Source organism: Chinchilla lanigera, unplaced genomic scaffold (genome assembly GCF_000276665.1).
Source record: "Chinchilla lanigera isolate Chin_1 unplaced genomic scaffold, ChiLan1.0 scaffold00101, whole genome shotgun sequence".
Classification (NCBI taxonomy): Eukaryota; Metazoa; Chordata; class Mammalia; order Rodentia; family Chinchillidae; genus Chinchilla; species Chinchilla lanigera.
In genome coordinates, this window is record NW_004955502.1 from 3,894,579 (window position 1) to 3,915,472 (window position 20,894).

The 20,894-nt window shown below is 39.7% G+C and overlaps 1 protein-coding gene across 3 annotated transcripts in view; it reads right to left on the bottom strand.

The window, feature by feature from the left end:
- Filip1 (filamin A interacting protein 1) overlaps window positions 1-20,894 on the bottom strand; it is a gene marked incomplete in the record, with an annotated part of 169,998 nt that overhangs the window by 88,563 nt on the left and 60,541 nt on the right. For all 3 annotated transcript variants that reach the window (XM_013505829.1, XM_013505828.1, XM_013505830.1), the window contains 1 exon segment: window positions 6,563-6,844. In XM_013505829.1, the coding sequence (XP_013361283.1) occupies window positions 6,563-6,844 (282 nt within the window).

A 20,894-nucleotide genomic window follows, 5' to 3' on the forward strand; every position in this document is an offset into this window, starting at 1 on the left:
CAATCCCTATCAAAATACCATTAGTGTACTCCACAGATCTAGAGAAAACACTCCTAAAATTCATCTGGAACCAGAAGAAACCCAGAATAGCAAAGCAATCCTGGGTGACAAAGGAAAGACAGGAGGCATCACAATTTCTAACTTGAAATTATACTACAAAGCTACTGTGACAAAATCAGCATGGTACTGGCAAAAAAAAAAAAAAAAACACCTGAGGATCAGTGGAACAGATTAGAAGATGCAGACACAACTACAAACACACCCAGTCACCTTATCTTTGACAAAGGGGCTAAATATGTTCACTAAAAGAAAGATAGCCTCTTTAATAAATGGTGTTGGAAGAATTGGCTTTCCATATGCAGAAGACTAAAACTAGACCCATGTCTATCACCATGCACCAAAATAAAGTCAAAATGGATCAAAGATATAAATATTACAACAGAATCACTAAATCTCCTGAAAGAGAAAGTAGGTAGAAATCTTGAAGACATAGGGGTAGACAGAGAGTTCATGAACAAAAAACCAAACTGCATGGGAAATAATTCAAAGAATCAACAACTGAGGTCTCACCTTATTGAAAAGTTTTTGCACATCAAAAGAAATGATCAACATAGTAAAAAGAAAACCCATGAATTGGGAAAAAATTTTAGCTGACTGTTCCTCAGACAAAGGACTTCTATCTAGAACATATAAAGAATTTTTAGGGGCTGGGGATTTAGCTCAGCGGCAAAAGCGCCTGCTTGGCAAGCGCAAGGTCATGAGTTCAGTTACTGGTACCAGAGAAAAAACAAACAAACAAAAAAAAAAAAAAAAAAAGAATTTTTAAAAATCAGACCCCAAAAATTCAAAGACCCAATCCAAAAATGGGCATCTGAGATGAATACACACTTCTCAGATGAAGAAATGCGAATGGCAAATAAATATATGAAAAAATGTTCAACATCATTGGTCATTTGAGAAATGCAAATTAAAACAACCCTGAAATTCCCAGAAAGAATGGCTATCATCAAGAAATCAACCAATAACAAATGCTGGAAGGGCTATGGGAAAAAAGGAATACTTCACTGTTGGCAGGAGTGTAGACTTGTACAACCACTGTGGAAATCAGTGTGGAGATTCCTCAGAAAACTAGGATTAGAGGTCCCATTCAACCCAGCTATTCTTTTCTGGGTATTTTTCCAGAAGAATTGAAATATCATACTACAGCAATATATGTGCATCCCTGTTTATAGCAATGCAATTTTTCATAGCTAAATCTTAGAAACAACCCAAATGCCCATTAGCTGAGGAATGGATAAAAAAGATGTGGTGTTTTCATACAATGGAGTAATACTCAACTATAAAGAAAGATAAACTTTTATAGGTAAATGGATGAAACAAGCAACCCTACACATAAGTGAAATAAATCAGACCCATATGTGTAAATATCATATTGTCTCACTAGTGTAAGAACCCAAAAGAGTAAAGAAAGTCCAAAAGGTACAATAGATATTGTGAAAGAGAAAGAAACTTCTCACAAGGAAAGAAAACTGGATGGGGAAAGGAGAAAAGAAAGAAGAGGGGGAAAAAATATATATATATATATATACACATAAAAGATAGCTAAGACAATTGTATTATGAATTTCTATTGGTTTGCTGAAAGGAACAGTTAATGCTTACTTTTTTGACCAATTTTACACACTTATATCTGGTAATCTGAACAACTACTTTTCTTTTTTTTTTTTTTTTTTTTTTTTTTTTTGGTTTTTCTCCGGTACTAGGAACCGAACTCAAGACCTTGCGCTTCCCAGGCAGGTGCTTTGCCACTGAGCTAAATCCCCAGCCCTTTTTACAGTATTTTCTTTTTTTTTTTTTTTTTTTTTTTTTTTTGGTTTTTTAACAACTACTTTGAAGATAACAATATGAAATAAAACAATCATTGTATTCCTATCATCTTTTTTTTTTGAAATTCTATATCATTTCTAATGGCTTTAAATTCTTTTTTATTCTCTTTAAAATAAAAAAAAGATTTGTTTTTAGAACAACCACTTTGACTTTTTAAGAGTGCTATTTTTGGACAAACATGAGAGGAAATTAATCATGGTGCCCAAGTGATGGTGTGAGTATATGATTTCATTACTTTCAGTTTAGTCTGGGAAATATGTAAGCAGTTTTTCACCCAAAGAGTGAAACGTTTCAATATATTAGAAAGTACTTGTTACTGGAAGCAGTCAATGACAGAGTGTAACAGTGGAAACCATCACAGCTACTTCAATGCAGGCCACACTGGACAGTCATTCTGCTGAGACCCGAGGCCTACATCTGCCAATATGTGCCATGAAAAGTCTGGAAGAGGTCCCTCCCCAAGACAAGGCTCATGGCATTACCAGTGCTAAACAAGACTCACAAATGCAAAATTTCCTGGTATGGCCCATACCATTTCTAACACATATCCATTAAAGATGCAATTTAAGATTTCATGGAATACTTCAATTGCAAACAAAACAGTAAACTTGTCAATTTTGCAAAATGCTAAAGCTAACACTGGAAGTCATGCTGTTTTTAATTTTTCTGTTTTTGGGGGTGGTGGTGGAGAGTGAAACCAGGAACTTTGCACTGAACTACATCCCCAGTTCTTTTTAAAAATTTTTAACTTTGAGACAGGGTATCACTGAGTTGCTAAACTGGGCTTGAATTTTCAATCCTCCTGCCTTAGATTCCTAGAGTGCTGGGGTTTCAGATGTGTGCCAATACACTTGGCTGTTCATAGTATTAATTTAACAAATTCTCATAGATCAGTCAAGATATTCCAAAGGTGGCAAGACACTGGTACCCCAAGAAAGCACACAGAACTGTCTTCAATGTCCAAAATAATGGATTGAATTTGCAGAGAACTAGAGAAATCAGTAAGAAGTCTGGAGAGAATCTTAATAAGCCAAGCCTGAAGGGGTCTCCACACGTCTGCCTTTTTCCCAAGTCATACTCAGGGTAGACTTCCTCCAGTTGAGCTTGATCTTGGTCCTATCCCCTCCTCCGTATGATACACCCTTTCTTCTGTGCATTACCTCACCCCTATTAACTTGTAGATGTGGTCCCCCAAGGCTGCCCTGTTGTACCACTTCAGGGAATACCACCCACACAGTAATGACTTGAAGCCCCAGAGTTGCGCAGCCAATACACACAGCCACGTGGACCCTATATCCCATCCTTTTATTATCTAGATCACAACCAACCTCCAGACTCTAATCCCATTCCAAATTGTGCAAGACTTCAATTTCTCTTATCCCAAAGTCTTGTCTTTCCCAAAATGGCTTTGGCTTATTAGTTTACATAGAAGAAATTCTGGAGGCCAAGAATGAGTATAAAGATCCTGAGGTCCAATCATACTTGAAAATCCCCAGAATGTAGCAGGGATAACAGGGAAGATGCTAGACAATGAGACCAGGAATTTGGATAGAGAGTGACTGGAACTGTCTTGCCGCACCATGTGGAGTCAGTCACATGACCTGCTTTAATATAAGGGTGATGGAGCCGAGAAGTCATGTCAGAAGTGTCTAACCATCCCAATATTTTATAGAACCCTGGAACACCATTTCCAAAGGCAGGGTGTTTGGTGTTTGTGTCACACACATCCACCCTGTAAGAAGAAAGCAACAGGCAGCCACTGGAGACCTGAGGAACAACTCACTGAGTGCCAGAAGGCATGCGGCCACAGCTGAAGTCTTCTTCTGCTTCTCCTCCCCGCACCAGCCCTTCAGACAGATTCTTCCCCTGGTCTTTTGTCTGACAAATCCAGCACATGGCTGCCATTTTTGCCCCAGCCAGCAGCCCACTCACAGTTGCTAAAGTGAACTGCCACTCACTCCTCACTATGACAGCCCCCCCACTGTGATACCACCACAGAGGACAAGTCTCTACGCTCTAAATACAGGTACATTCTCATTCTAAGCAAACATAATACTTCAAAATCTGCACTTACAAAAGCTTGTGACAGTATTTGCTTTGCAAATGAACTCATCCCAAGATTCCTTAAAATATCAATTCCTTCATTTATTTCTCTTCCCTGCCTCCCCTACAAGTGATAGTCTACACTTTCTACTTATTCATAGCTGCTCAAGAAAAGATCTATTGTGTAAGGGAGGTATCCTGTACTTATAAACATTAATGAAAAGCAAAATGCTTTCTTTGGAGCCTTCTAGCTAATTTCTTCAATTGTCCTGATGTGTGAGCTCCTATCTTGTACAGCAAGAGTCTAGAACCATATCTAGCACCACCTTGTGCCTAAAAGCCACATAAATTTTATTTTATTTTTTTTATTTTTTAGTACCAGGAATCAAACTCGGAACCTTGCGCTTGCCGGACAGGCGTTTATGCCACTGAGCTATATCCCTGGCCCAGTGAATTTTAAATATGTCATGCTATCCATCATCTATAACAACCTTTTGCAGAAAGGAGAGTCTGTAGGAGCCACAGGCTTCAAAAGCACCAAGATGGCCAGAAAGGAGTAGGTGGATGTTGCTTTGACATCTTTCTACTGCATCAACAGCTGGACTTTTCACTTGTGTTTAGGTTGATAGCTGTCAACTGGAAGCAGTTTAAAGAGGTGGAGTAATCCTGCTTCCACACGGTGAATGTTAACAGATGAAACACTAACCATCTTCCTGGGAGTGGTGAAGCTATTTTTGGAAATAGTAGCACTCTGGAAAATTTCACCTTTCTGCTGTGACATAAAAGCATGATTTCCCTCCCTCTATACATGCTACACCTGATCACATTTGTTTGTTTGTTCAGACTTGAGTTTTGTCTGTTTTCTATTTCTCTTTCCCCAGAGGCACCCTCATCTGTACACACACAGCAGAGAAAGGAACAACCTCTCATATCGGGGAGGTTGTCCCGGTAAGCCAAGAAGGCTTCATGTCACAGAACTAGCACCTGTCCCGTGGAGGCTCGTGCAAGCTAAGAACTCAACAAAAACAAAAAGAAAAACAGCAACTCCACTCTAAAGTCATAGTGTCTTTTTTTTTTTTTTTTTTTAAAGTCATTGTTCCCTTACTGCCAAAAATATAATTGTATAGAAGTCAGAAACTCAAAAAATTTTTGACTGGATCCCTTTAAAGACAGATGTGCTGGGATAGACGTGGCTCATGGCAACTTGATGGAGACCACTATGAAGCAGCCCTGAGCAGGACTTAAATTAACTAATTGACTTTCCATGTTTACTTGTGAATCTGTCCAAAGCCTAGGCTGCTTGTCTGGAAGTGGGGGACAGGTTCATGGTAAGTGAACCTCTTTGAGTCACTAATCCCTCCTAAGGCCTGTAATAGCACATAAAACCAGAAAACCTCAAAGGATAAGACAAGATCACAGCCAAGGACACCTGGATCCAACCTCAACTAGATAAAAACTGTAGCCTTGAGCATCTCACTCCTGGGTAGATTAATTTAACACTTTACCTGGAGAAGTCCTTGAGTGGTTCCAGCTTTCTTGAGTACTCCCCTCCCTTCTTCTGATAACTAAATAAATACAGACCACCCAGAGAAGGTCTTGGTCTTAGCCCTAAGAGAATCTTGAATTCTGTGAGAGGGCTTTGATTCTCCTGGAGCTGTGAAATCATTCCATTTGACTCTTTTTATTTAACCATCACCATATACCCCTTCAGGAGATTTTGGACCTGATCAGCCTGCAATAACTAAGGGGTGTTATTAACCCATTAGCAACTAATATAAAGTTGGGAGTGGGCAGTAGACTGACCACTAGACCAAGAATCAGGAGGCCTGTGGTGAGAGGAAGACAATCCACATTCAGCTCTGGGACTCAGTTTCTTCAGTTATAAAATATACATAATGATGCCCACATTTTCATGAGATCAAATGAGGTAAGAGACCTGAAAATGCTTTGAGAAACTCTTAGGTCCTTCCATATATCATATTCTCTTCTTGTTATGTATCTCAACTCCTATACCATTGTAGAAAGTTGAGACTGGAAGTTATGAAAAACTGAGAACAGATTCGGCAATAATTCTGGTTTCAACAAAGCCTCCTTCCTCTCCTGCCCTCTCCTGCTAGCTTTGTTTCACTCTACCAGTCAGAAAAAAGCAAAACAACTGATCTTACCCATCCGTTTTAATAGTTACGACATTTCCGTGTTTTTCAACCACAGTGTCTGAATTAGTAAATCTAATTGATTATCTACTAGTGCAGGAATCTATCTCAAATTATTACTAAAATCATATCATAAAGAAATGGCCTAGTGGCCAGGGATGTAGCTCAGTGGCACAAGCACCTGCCTGGCAAGCGCAAGGTCCTGAGTTCGATCCCCCGCACACACACACAAAAAATAAATGGCCTGCTTCTAGAGAAGGTTGATGTTGAACTCAGCACTTTTCATGTAACAAATACATTTTTTATTAAACAAATACAAGTACAAACTTGTGCCAGGCCTCATGTAGGGATTTCAAAATGAACAAGAAAGATTTATCCCTTTCCCCAGGATGTTTGTAGTGCAGTGAGGAGCAGAGATTCATAATCTCTTTTTTAATTGCTTAGGAGCTAGAAAAACAATAACTGAAAGTGTGGCTCTACCTGCAGCTCCCCTTCCATTATACTGAGTAGCTGGATGAGATCTTCTTTGGATAACTCCAGACGTTTCTTAGCCTTCCGTTCACTTTCACCAGATGGTTTCAGGTGTCGTTTGACTGTCCCTGAAGCCATGACACCCTCCTCCTTCCTGTTTGATTTGTTCTTCTTTTTTGCCTCTTCTGAGAGACTTTTCTCATCAGCATTGTTGGTGCTGGAGGTCTTAGAGCAGGAGATACGCCCATTCGAGGAACTTTCGCCACTTTGGTTTCGGGATCTCATTCCCACCTACCGCACATGAAAAAAAGAAGAACATAGGCTTTATTGTCACCAAAACTAGTTTTGTCTGAATTCTTCCATACTTTACAAGAATGCCAATAAACAAAAACAAATGGACCAGCCACAGCTTTCTTATAGCTTTAATGAATATGTTATTAAAATATTCAGGAAAATGCTTAGCTGATCTTCAAGAAAAAGTGAAAACTGTGGTAAGAATAGCAATTTACCTTTGTGATTATCTTCCTTAAAAATGGTATACTCCAGGATATTTTGAGAAAAACATCAGACAGATTCCAATTCTACAAAACTCATAATAATCTTTAAAATTACCAAAGTTACCCAGAACAAGAAAATGTAAAAAAGCTGTCACAACCAAGAAAGGTCTAAGGAGACATGAAAAATAAACGCAATGTGGCATCCTAGGTGGAATCTTGGAACAAAAAGAGTACATTAAAGAAAAACTGAGGAAATCAGAATAAAGCACGAATTTTCATCAATAAAAATGTATCAATATTGGCTCATTACTTGTAACAAATATATCATACTGATGCAAAGGAGACTGGTCATGGGGTAAGTATTTTTGGCATAATTCTGGGACTCTACAACTATTCTAAAATAAAAAGTTCATTTATCTAAAAATTCAAACCTCAAACCTTGCCAAGAAACAATTGAACATTACAGTGTGCAGAAATATCCCCAAAGGAGGCCTGAAACGGACAGAGGAAAAGGGAAGAGCAAGGAGAGGAAGAAGCTGGTGGCATTTTTAGCGATATGGAATTCTATTTTTCCATCACCTCTTTTGGCAAAATTGGGATTTTTTATAACGTCAGTCACTTATAGTAATAAGAGCTCAAAGAAGTGGGACAAAATAGATCAATTCCAAAATAAAAAATTTAAACAAATTTGCAGTAAGATGAAGAAAAAAGATAGCAGCTGCTAGGGTCCTAAAGTCCCAGGGGAAATACACTGGAGCCATTCTATGATGACTGAGGAAAACACCCAGCCAGCAGGTACATTGCGGACAGATGGCCTGAGCTCAGGGGCTAGAGCTCAATGTGCCATGAGGAGAGTTCTGATATTCTGAGGCTGTACTACAAAACTTGCCTAAGCTCTTAAAAATAGTAGTTTAGCACATGGGCTTATTTAAATCTCAGTATAAATAGGCTTTTCCCTGACCAGCTAAGCAACAAGAATTTCAGCATTCACTCCAGATAAAGTACAAGGACTTTGTTATCTGAAGGCAGCCATCCTTAAGCAAATAGAAAAAGCTTTTACAAACATTAGGCTTATAACCAAAAGACAAACACAGTATGATGTTTCCTTTCAGATAGCAAACATTCAATTCTTTCAACGAATCTTGAAATCTACATTCATGCTCCTATTATGAACAAATTCTTATAACCATATGGATGTGTGTGTATGTGTGTGTGTGTGCGTGCACACACACATGTGTGTGTGTGTGTGTGTGTGGTGTGACCTTTCCGTAGCACCTTAACTTTAAATAATATGAACTGAAGAGGTGATCCCTGACACTGACATCCCGCTTCCAGTCCACTCCCGGATGAGGTCTCTGCTTTACCACCTCTTCTGTTTCGCTGGTGAAGAGAGACCGCCTGCTCGTCTGTGCTGAAGCCAGAGTACACAACTTGCGGGAGACCTGCTGTCTTTCCTTGCAGCTTGTTTGTGGGCAGCGCGGGCTAACTTAAGTCTCAAGACCAAAGGGGCAAAGAAAGATACAAGAAAAGAAGGAAAAACGATGTGAGGAATAGAAAGTTTCATACTTGACTCATGATATGCTACACAACACAATGCCAACACATGGGTTTCCCAAACAAAATCTAATTTCCCATAGCTCTGTACAAATGTGAATACTTTTTATCTGAAATAATATTCTCTCTAAGATCTACAGGTTCTTTGAGATTACGAGTCGAATATTAATTTGACAACTTCAATTTAGGTCAGGTGTTAATAGAAATCCCTAACTATAGCTCCCCAAAGCACAGGAAGTGAGGTAGTAAATTTTTAAAATGTGGTACAAGGGTTTAAACCCATGACCTAGCACATGCCAGGCAAGAACTTTACCATTGAGCTGCATCCCCAGACCTTTCTATTTTATTTTGAGACAAGGTCTCACTAAGGTGTCCAGGCTGGCATCCAACTTGAAATCCTCCTGCCTCAGCCTCCATGGGGCTGTAGGTATGCATCACCACACCTGATTAGTAATGTTTTAAATTTAACCATAGTCTTAATCAAACATGGTATTTATATCTGATTATATCATATATTTATGCTTTATCTTTCTGAATCTATCTTTCACTGGGCTCATAGCATTAGGATATTTCCAAGAAAGAACCTGGTGTGTTGGTACATATCTCTATTCCCAACTGGCAGGGGGATCACCACAAGTTTCAGATCATGCTGGGCTACAGAATAAACTCAAGGCCACCCTGAACTACGTAGTAAGATCTTATGTCAAAAAGAAGCAGAAAAGGGGTGGGAGTTTCCTAAGAAAGAACCAATATGTAGCTGTCTGTATGTTATACATGCTTACTAATCACAGGTGCATTGCAAACATGCACAAAGTGGAACCTACTTAGTATCAACTCTGTATAATTTGTTCTTTCTAAAAAAAAAGTTCTTTCTAAAAATTCTGAAGTTAACATTTTAAAATAAATTTTATTAGAGTACCATATTCACGGCTTTTTACAAAAAAGTAGTCCACACATTTTAGAATTACATAATTATCAATCAGCTTGAAAGCTTGAGTTGCCTGTTCCTTTCCACCTTAATTCACTTTGGCTGATGGAAAAATCTCATGTGGTAGACCTGTGATGTTAATTTTCCTTACAAATATTTTTCTTCTCTGTCACTGAAATTTCGCATTAGTTTCTCTTCTTTTGACATGGCTGCCTACAGTTTTGTCCTTTCTTGATAAGCCAAAAAGGTCGTCTATATTTATTTCCACATAAAAGTCAGCAGTCAGCACCTGTTCTATCTCTGTGATGCAAAGGTACTAAGAGATAACACACCAGTCTAGAAAGATTAGGGACAAATTTGGCAGCATTTGTGTGGGAAAAAGAACATAATTTCTCAATGTAATGTTGAATGCAGTCATGTTAGACAGAAAATTAGTCATTAGCAGACTGGGACAGGTGGCTGGAGGCTCTCTGAAAAGAAAACATCATTAGATAAGACCAACACAAGTTTCTGGTTTCAAACTTTAGCTCAAGAGAATGGAGCATCTCTAAGCATGCTGATAAGGTCTAGGGTACATATAAAGTTCAGACCATTGGTGAGGGATTGAGAAAACTGCCTGGTCTCAAAACAAACTAAATAGAGACATCCAACTATGGAGTAATGGGGACCTCTTTCGCTTGGGAGTGGGTCAACACTGTCTATTTCATTCATACAATAACAATGGCCTCAAAGGAAGGAAAATATATTCCTTAGAAGACCTCGTTAATCATATAAATGTAAACTGAGACCTCATCATGTTAGGACCCAGCTTCCAGGTAATAATAACATCGTCAGGGATCACTATAGGGATCGGAAACAGGCAGAACCCTAGGTTCTTACCTGCTGCACATTAAAACCATAATTTGCGTTTTCTCCTAGAATAGCCAAGAACTTAAAAGCCATTTTTTCTATGAACCAGGACGCCTCATTTGGGCTTACAAATGCTCAACAGGTTCTAAAAGCAGAACAATGTTTGACTTTCATTTTGTATCCTTTGTTACACTGAGCCTTTGGCCAGCTGTCTTCTTAGTTCTGCATAGGGTATGTTGATCATTTAGGGAGTACCTGCCTAGGAACTGGCCTGACAAGGCTGTAATCAGGATTTCACCCCTCTTCAAGACAAAGGACACTAAGGTAAAAGGGTTACAGGAGTAGTCAGTTATACCTGGTAATCTCCAGCCTTTGTCCCAAACTTGTGATCACCAACATTCCAAGAGACGCAGAACCCCACCTGACTGAAGCCACCATAGACAAAGGCAATTCCCTTTCATGGGAACATAACCATCCCTCAGGACTGAGATAAGGACCAACTAGACCCCAGCCCATCAGCTACTCCGTAAAGGCTGGACTCCTGTCTCTGAGAGCAGGACAGTCTGAACCCCTTCTGTGTCAGAGTGTGCTCCCTCCAGCTGCCTAAGCTGGAGTCTTTTCCCATCTTCTCCCTAATTTTCCAATTAAAACTTCTTTTCTGTAGATTTGTGCTTTAATTTTAGTTCCATTATTACTAAACGCAAGGCTCCAAACTAGCTGGCGACAGTATAACCAAGTCTGCTATCTATAAAGTCCACTTTAAACCACTTTATTCTATTTTGTAGGATGGAAATGTCCAGATAATAATGGATTCTATATATCTCATTTAGTGAGATTAATACTCCTCTTTTGGGGTTGGGGATTTAGCTCAGCGGCAAAAGCACCTGCCTGGCAAGTGCAAGGTCGTGAGTTCGGTTCCTGGTACCGGAGAAAAACCAAAAAAAAAAACAAAAAACAAAAAACAAAACTCCTCTTTATTTCCAATAGTTTTCACTTACTCTTTCTTAAGTGTTATTCAATATTTGAATTTTTTATGCAGCCTCCCATCTGATATTTACATCAACTCTGTGAGGGAGGTGCTTTTATTCTGAGGTTTACAAGTTAGACCAATGAGGTTGAAGGAGATTAAATATATCTTCCTGGATTACACAGCTACTCCATGTGAATAGAAGAGCTGGGATTAGAACCCACGTCCGATTCCAAGCATGGACCCTGCGTATGACTTTCCTCTGCATTCTTAAACACATGGAAATTAGGAGGCGGATGCTCTGTAAATCAGAGGATCAAGAAAAATGTATTAATGCTCACTGAAATGTTTCCTCCTCCACAGACACTCTCATAAATTCCTACTAAGAATTGAAATTAAGTTATTAAGTGAAAAATATTCTTTTTAAAACCATTAAACTGTGGCAGAACTTGTAAAATGATGAATCACTCTAAACCCTTCCTGAGCAGCAGTGTGGTCAGATTTTAGGGGTAGAGGCTATGAAAACAGGATACATAGTCTGAACAGGGACATGACAAACCCATTGTACTAAAAGCCCCAGAGCTGAACAGTGGCAAACATTTCATCCATTGGCTAAACCCTCCCCACTGTGCTCACAGGCACAGCAGGCAGGAGGCAGAGCAGGAGCCTGGGATCCCACAGGCCGCCTTAAAGTTGATGGCCTGGCAGCCAGTGCAGGACACGTAGGATACTTTCTGAGAGAAGTCAAGGGTGCCTCTGCTTCATCCCAGCATGCATCCTCTGAAGAAAGCTCTCCCCAAGAAAAGGGGGTAATAAACTGAAGGTGCACACAAGCTCTTGTAACTTCTTTGAAAGTTGGTATTTTCTGAGGCCCAGGTTATTCTCTTTCAGCGGCAAATTATCCTAATGTAGTTCATGAACCATACTTACTTTCCTTTCCTATTAATCAGTCAGCAATACTTTGCATGAAATATGCTGACTAGAGCGGAAAGAAAGGAAAGTGCGAATGTTCCTCTGAGCTTCTTTATCACCAGTCTCTCCCCTTCACCCTCCTCCCCTCACATGTGGGCATAATGTCAGCTGAACAGTATCTTAGGAGTCAGAAAATGTAAAGACTTGGAGTCATTTATGCTGAACTAACAAGTATTTCTAGAGCATCTGAATAAGCAAAAAGAAAAAAGGAAAATGTCTACAGCAATTAAGTGCCCTAACTCTATCTCCCAAGCTTCCTCACTGCCTACAAATCTTAACCTTGAACTTGGCCTAGCACTCTCACACCTGCGCTTGCCTCCAGCAGATTTGTCCTTTCCTGTTATGATTCAAAAATGGTCAAGGCACTCCATCCCCACCGCCATCAAAAACTTCTCTTCTGTCTAATTAGGTTTTGGCATCTTACCCAACCCCTGGCTCTTCCTGGTTTTATTTTTTCTATGGGTAGTTTCAAGAGCTTACACAGTGCATAGGATTAGAAGTCATGATATTGGACACACATACACACACAATTCCAGTGTTTAAATTCATATATAAAATTCTAAGGAAAAAGTTTAATACATAGTAAAGAGGAAAGCACATTATAGAAAAGCCTGTATTTTACAGTATGGACTGGCTAAGGGCCTATGGCAAGGGGGACTTCTGAGGAACTGTCCTCACTTTTTCAGGCATAAATGACATTACTCAAAGCATCCAAAGTTAAAGGTATGGGGCTGGGGATTTAGCTCAGCGGTACAGCGCCTGCCTGGCAAGCGTGAGATTGTGAGTTCAATTCCTGGTACCAGAAAAAAACAAAATAAAAAAAAAAGTTAAAGGCAAACAAACACACAAACAAGCAGAAAACTATTCTAGTCTTACATCATCAGTGAATTTTAAGATGTAAAAGATCAATTAAGTTAACAGGCTTATTGCTAGCTTACTTCTGTGTACACCTTAGCTACTTGGTTAAATTTGCTTATAAATATCCCAACTCAAAAAATGTTTGAACATTGCCCATGAGATTATTATTCATTCTAACATCATGTGCTATTCAGTAATGTTTCTACTGTGCCCTAAATGTTTTTTACAGTTTTCTTTAACACTCTTCATTATTTATTCAAAAGCCATATAAATGATTTTTTACTTCTCATTATCTACATTTACTAAATCCTCAAAATAGTCATGTTTTTACTTACTTAATTTTTTAAAGATTCTTCTATGGCAGATCTATCCAAATTGAAAATTCCTCTAAATAATCTCACAATATTTTAGAATCCAAGAGAGAGGATTCTCTTAGAGTACCTGCATTCATATTATAATCAAAAGGCCAAAGAAAATATTATAACTGTGGTGAACAGAAAAATATTACTCTACTCCAGCCTAAAGCTAGGATATGAAGTTCTGTTTAATATCCTTCAAGGATACTATCAACAAACCTAGTAAAGTTTTGCTGAAAAAAGGACTAAAATAATCCACAAAAGAATAAATTAGAGAACCGCCATGAAATTTTTTAAAAAATCTTATTCCGTTTCATAACTGACTCTGAAAGACTACACCATTAGAGTTTTTAAACTCTGAACAGTAGTGCACAGCAACCTCTCTTAAACATTTTGTTAAGATCTCATGTCACTAATTCTTCTACCATAGTGTCTTCTGAAGCTAGCTGCCCTGTCCTTCCTCTGTCCCCAGCCAGCCTGGAAAAGATTATATCTGAAGTCTTATCTCCCTGTACTTTACATATAGTTGTCATACTTTTCTATTTACTGGGTACAAATTAATTCTAGCATAGTTTATTTTTATATCTTTGCTCTTGAATTTCCTTCCTAAAATGGCCTATTCTAACCTCTCTACTCATGAAGTCCCCTCTGACTCTTCCAACAAGTGCCGTTTGCTCTTTCTCAGCAATTGTATACACTTGTTCTTTATACTAATTACTCAGCACTTTCAGACATCCTTATGTGATTCTTACTACCCCAAAGATATAATCTCCTTGAGGAGAGGTAATATAATTTTTTCATATCATAACAATATCATCTAATAGATTTTGATTATTTGAAATTATAACATTTTACATACTGGAATATAGGCTCACAAAACTTAGAATATAACCAGATGAAAATATAAATACAGTAATCCCTCAGCTCACAAATGCTTCTGCTCGCAAACAATTCAGTTCTCAAATGAGAGTATTTGACAAAACTTTGCTTCTGTTCACAAACACAACCACAGCCATCTTCCCCAGAATTGTAAAACAAATTAAGTTTGTGAACTGAGGAACCACTATGGAACAAAGGAAGCTTTAGATATATCAATATGTAGTTAACAGATGTCAAAAACAATTAGTAATGTTTGGAGAAGTTCCTAATACTAAAAATATGTTTTAAAATAAAGTAATGCGTATACTTTGGGATAAACATGGTGCATTAATATTTGTATTTCCACTCTTTGCTTAAGTACTAATATAACAATAAAGAAAAGAAAATAGAGAAAATAAGAGTGCAAATGACAGTAGATGAGAGAGGTCAACACAGTTTTGGAGAAAGGAAAGTAGGTAGACAAGTGGGTACTGACTTGGACCCTAAGTTACTGTAGAAAGGTGCAAGTAGCTCTAATTATCCAAGCTGCCTTCAAGCTAGGGAGGTGTCAGCTCCACTGGGCACAGGGCAACTGAGCTGCCCCAGGTCACAGAACCGGAGTGGCTGCAGCAAGATCCCACCTAGATTCCACCAGCAGGAAGCTGAACTTCCAGTACTTCATTCCTGTCCGAAGCCTGGCCGTGGTCTGTGTGAAATAATCATCAGCCTCCCTCCTGGCCGCCCCTCCACAAGACCTCTCTCTCTACTGCAGGGCAGGCAGACTTCTCCTCTTCCTTCTTCCAGTGCTGCATTTCATCTGCCACCCTTACAGCACTTCATTATATACTGCCTGGTGTGGTTCTTGAATGGCTTCTTGTGTGTGTCTTGGCAACCTATCTAGAATATAAGTGACTTTTACTAAGGATAGTTTTTATTTTATCTCCCTAAAACAATGAGCATGCTAGCACTTCTACTTCTCCCACTTTAAATCAGGGGAAACTGAGGCCCAGAGTCACACAGCTAGTCAAGGAAATGGCTGGGCTAAGGCCCCAAGTCTCCTTATACAACTCCTTACATCGCTTGCACACACTCTGCGTTAAGGGTCTTGGCCCTGCAGCCTGGGTATCACATTTCCCCCCTGATATTCAGTTCTAGTATGTATGACAGGGACTTTTTGTTTTTGTTTTCTTCCTCCACAGGAAATAATGTCATGCTCAATTATATAAAACAGAAAGCATTTAACTATTTAGGAATATACTGATACATACACTAATGATGACATAATGACATTTTTCTGGCATTTATAATATCAGTGATTCATTCTCCAACCTCAGATACATTTTAAAATGTTTACATTTATATTTTATTATTGTAATTCTGCAGTCATTATTCCACTAGACATAGGATGCAATCAATAATTACTGATTACATAAAAAGGAATAAGGCTTTTACATTTAGCACTATGAAAACCCTTCAGTTTTCTAGTAAATTTTATCTATATTTTTCCCACTTGATCACTATAATTTTTTCATATGTTTTGACAGTACTGTACCATATTGTCTCTGAAGCAAAAGAAATGTCACCATTTAGCTTAATTAAACTTGCTAAACATCTGGAAAATTGCCAGACTCCTAGTAATCCAGGTCTAGAATTTCTTGCTCCCCTTCAACATCCCTGAAAAGGTCCAGCTGCAGAATTGAACAAGGGTTGGCATTTCTCCATCACTGACCAAACAGGCCTACCTATAGCAAGCAAGAAAGCACAATAGGAAACCCATATTTGCTAACTGATTCTTAAATGTTATCTTTGTTCTCAATACCAACAGTAATAATAGCTAGCAGACATTTACTAAAGAGTTCCCTATACACTGGGCAGATGTGTGCTGTATTAGTATCTCATCAAATGCTAACATCCCAATAAAGCAGATTCTATAATTACTCTTCCTTTAAAGATAAGGAAAGCAAACCTCACAATGATCGTTGTTTGCAAAAATAATACGGCCAGTACCCTGGAAAGACTGATCGAAAACTCAGAGCTGTCTGGATTCTCCCTGTGTACCAGGTCAGGAGTAGAGCAGGCCTCATCAATTAGTTCATAGCCAGCCTTTTATGGGGCTAAACAGCTTAATCATTGGGAACACATCCCCCAAACATCCTCAAAGAATAATAACCAGGATAAACCCCACCTTTCCAGTAGACTTATTTTCCCTCTAATTTCTACTTCTGTAATAGCTTATTCTTCTCGGCCCGCTTTCCTTCCCACTCCCCTCAGACTCTTGACTCTGCTTTCGGACCCCATAGGGCATGAGGTTTTCAACAGAGCTGACGGGTGACGCTGCCTTTGCAGTCTTGACTTCGGACCTCTTAAACTGGAAATGTCACTGAGGTTGTAAATATGTAACAGTTAATATGACAACTGGATATGAGTTGAACCAATTATTTTAGCCAAATTAAGAAGATTCTAGTTTGTGGTTTAATCAGTCTATTAAGCCAGCTACTCAAATTTTCCCATTAGGAAAATAAAATTTTGTTTTTACATAGCAAATATTTTAAGATAATTTGATTGTAGTTTAAAAAACATGGGTCAATAAATTAATGGTCAGCACTAGCCTCTATGAGAGAAAGACACGTAGTGGTTTGGATGACATCACCGTTTCATGCTGATAAGGGACAAGAATAACACACTGCAGAGACACCCATCTGCGTGTTGACGGTGACCTCATCTATTCCTATGGCCTGCCAAATGTCAGCTGAATCCAGGTGTTCTGTAAATATCTTTCCCTTCAAATCCCTAGACTATTTCTTAATGTAAAAGAATAATTTAAGGCTAGTTGTAGTGTACGGAGTCAGGCTGTACCTGTTTTAAATTCCTGCTGACTTCTGTCTCTTCTAATTGACCCTGAACAACCCTTGTCATAGATTAAATCAAAGTATAGGACACCTAAACTGAAAACAGAGCACGGCTATTTGAAAACCAAGTAAAGAGAGAAGTAAAAACTATTTCTATTAAAATGCATACTTCGAATACAACTGAAACCACACGAGTGTTAGAGACGTTCGTCGCATGTTTAAAGACGCCTATCATGCTGATACTATATGAAGAGGCTATGGTTTCTGTATCAGTCAACCAATCTTCATAAACTTAGCTGCTATGTGAACACAAATGTTGGCAAGGCTCATTAAGCTGGAGAACTTCGTGATGAGCTCTCTAGGTATGCTAAGAATTTAATCTATCTGAAATGCTGGGCACAGCTTTTGGACAATGTGTGAGCAGGAATTGTGTAGGGAAATGAGTCACCTTTAGAAATAACTTTTTCAAAGATATAATAGCCCCTCACCACTGCTTTTACCCACCTGCAGCTACCCTACCTCAGCATACCACCCAATCCAACAGTGGACCTAAGAATGTCCCACGGCCTCGTGCATCAACAGCATTAGTGTTTTCCTAGCTGAATGACCCCTCCCGGAATTAATGGAGATGTTTGGCATTAACCACGTGGAATAGAGAAAGCTGCATTCCAAATACTACACACTTACTCTGTAATCTTGGAAAAGTCACCTCTCCAAGCCATAATTTCCTCATCTGGAAAATGGGGTTAATAATGCACCGATGTATGTGGGTGCTACTCTCCATACGTGTGTCATACTAACAGTGTGAAGGCAGGAGGCCTTAACTAATGGCAGATTAGCTACTTTGGTCATCAAATAGCCCTCAATACCCAAACATAGCATCAGGGACGAAGACACCTTACTTTCGATTGTGCGCATCTTCCACAGGATTGGCAAGCGTTCCCTGTGAAAGGGTCGATGTTGAATATTTTAGTCTTTGAGGCCCAGGTAGTCTTTGTCACCTCTATTCAAACCTGCTGCTGTAGAGCAAAAGCAGCCACAGACAAGTGAGCAAGTCAAGGTGGCCCAGTTTGAGCCTTAGCCCTTCGTTTGTCAACCCTTCCCTACACTGTGTAACGAACATGATTGGTTGATGCATTTAAGCTGGGAGAAATGGACTGCTCCTCCTCACCCAACCCTCTAGTTTACAGTACTTAGAAAATGGCTGAAAAGAATAGAGAGAAGAATAGGGAGAAGAGAGTACAGTGGCTGTGCTCTCTGTCCACCCACTCTTCTTTTTTTTTCCAGGGAGGAATGAACATAAAAGGAAAGGAATTCCCACAAAGCCTGAGGAATCTGAAGTAGAAGAACTTGACACTGTTTCTTGGCTAAAGCTCACGAGCAGCCTTCTCACTGACTTCCGTGGGTGCCATAGGACATACAGGCAGATAGCAGAGATCTTGCAGTATCTCAAAAGCATGTGAAGGCAAGCAGTGCCCACAGGTGTATGGAGGAGGCAGAACCAGCTGCACGCCCAGCGAGCATGGAAGGCAGCTCAGAGAGGTGGCTAGCATCAGGCAGGGTGGGCCTCAGGCAGGTTACCCGGGGAGGGTGATGAGGAAAATGCAGCCTTCCTGGGGGAAACATGCAGCACCAGAAAGTGTGTGGTGGGTGCAGAGACAGTACAGAGGTAGGGTGTTCCACTAGAAAGAGCTGCGGGCCCTCCTTTCCCGGGGACCTGGATTGCTAGCCAACCACAAGGAACACACCCAGATAGCTCTGTAAGTGTGGGACCCAGGTAGTTACACAGGCCCTGGCCTTCGTTTAATTCTGTGCTGGGATTGCCGGAAATTCTTCATTATTTCTGAACAAGGAACTCCACATTTCCATTTTACCCTCTTTTTTTTTTTTTTTCTGCCATACTCTTTCTTTAGGATTGCTATTTTTTGTTGCCCTTTCTATTACATGGGATATACACCTCAGGTGTTAAAGGGTACAATACATTCTACAAGTGAGCACCACTTTCTGTAACTGAATAGGCAAAGAAATGGCACTGAACATCAGCATCTGGCAGTATTTTTTGGAAAAAACATGACTAAAATGGATTTAAACTAATTAACACTGTTAAATCTCATCTAATATTTGATAAAACATGATTCGATACAGCTATACAATACAATTATATAAAATGTGTTAACATCAAAGAATACAACCAAAATTAAGATAGCAAACAAAACCTATATAACTTTTTTTGTGCAGGAAAAGACTTTTGAAGTATGCATGTAACTGCCCATTCTTTTAAAGAAAATCTACTGCAAGCAAAGTTATCAACCTCCAGAAAGATCACACATTGCATTAATAGGCATATCCCGTAAAAGTGTACAATATGCACACTTGTCCCTCTTAATTACACAGTCAGTCTCAGGAGCAGGGTAGGTAAAATAAACCAGACAATGCAAGTCTCCTTGCTGCTGCTTCTACTGTCTCTCCCACCCCACCACTGACTGACAGTGACACCCCAAGATGTGCAGAAAGAGAGCTGGAAGGAGGGAAAGACTGGAATGGGATTCTGATTTGGCCTAGGACTAAGTGATGCATACTGTGTTACCAGATAGCTGGGCTTGGTGGCACACACCTGTAATTCCAGCACTCTGGAGACTGAGGCAGGAGGATCGCCCCAAATGTAAGGCCTGCCTGGGCTACATACGGAGTTCAAGGCCAGCCTGAAGTACATAGCAAAATCATGTCTCCAATAAAAATAAATAAATAATATTACCTGATAATATTGCAGTCACCTGGACATATCCAGGTGAAGTTCTGTCCCTCTGCAGGGGTTGTAGAAAGGAGTATAGGAAGGCTAAGTGAAGAGCAAAGCTGAAGTAATAGAGGTGTGCCCCTGAGATTTATGGGGTTCTTCACTTTGAAATATGATACTGGTTACGGTTTTATAAACCATACAGTACTAGAGGATAAGTAGGTTTCCTTAAATCTCATTCCTGTTCTTCCTGCTCTGGTTTTTAAAAAGAGAAGCAAGAAATAAGACTCCCAGTCTCTGGAGGCAGCAGAGCCTCGGACTTCCGGCCAGCAGAACACTGACCAGCATCTCTCAGAGGAGGCTGGTGAGGAGCTTCCAGGGAGCAGGTGGGAGCCCTCACCTTGTTTCTCTGCCGTGTCCACCTTTTCTGGGCACCTTTACCATCTTCCTATCCCTGCTCCTTTTACGCTGTTCCCTGAGGTCATTAAACTGAGACCTGGTGATCTCACTCGGCTCCAGAACGGGCCCTCCCAGCCCGTTTCTCAACTACGGGCCTCACCTACCCCACCGAGCTCTTTCCCTGCCAGATCTAGGATGCTATCAAAGAATTCATTCTGTTCACTTTAAATCACCCAGCAGCATTCCTACCCTAACCTTCTATTTCTCAAGGACTTGGCTTATTAAACCTAGTGAGTCTTTGAAATTAAAACAGAAGTAGCTGTTTAGTAGGCTGGGTCAAAGGTTAGGCAGAGATGGTATTTTTTTTAACCATACTGCTAACCCATTTTCCCATGTAAAATACGCTCTTTGAGAGTGACGGCAAGAAGAAATCTGGAGATATGTGCTTTTCCCTCCTCTTCCCCTTCAGCATGCTAGGGGCTGGGGATTTAGCTCAGCGGCAAAAGCGCCTGCCGCGCAA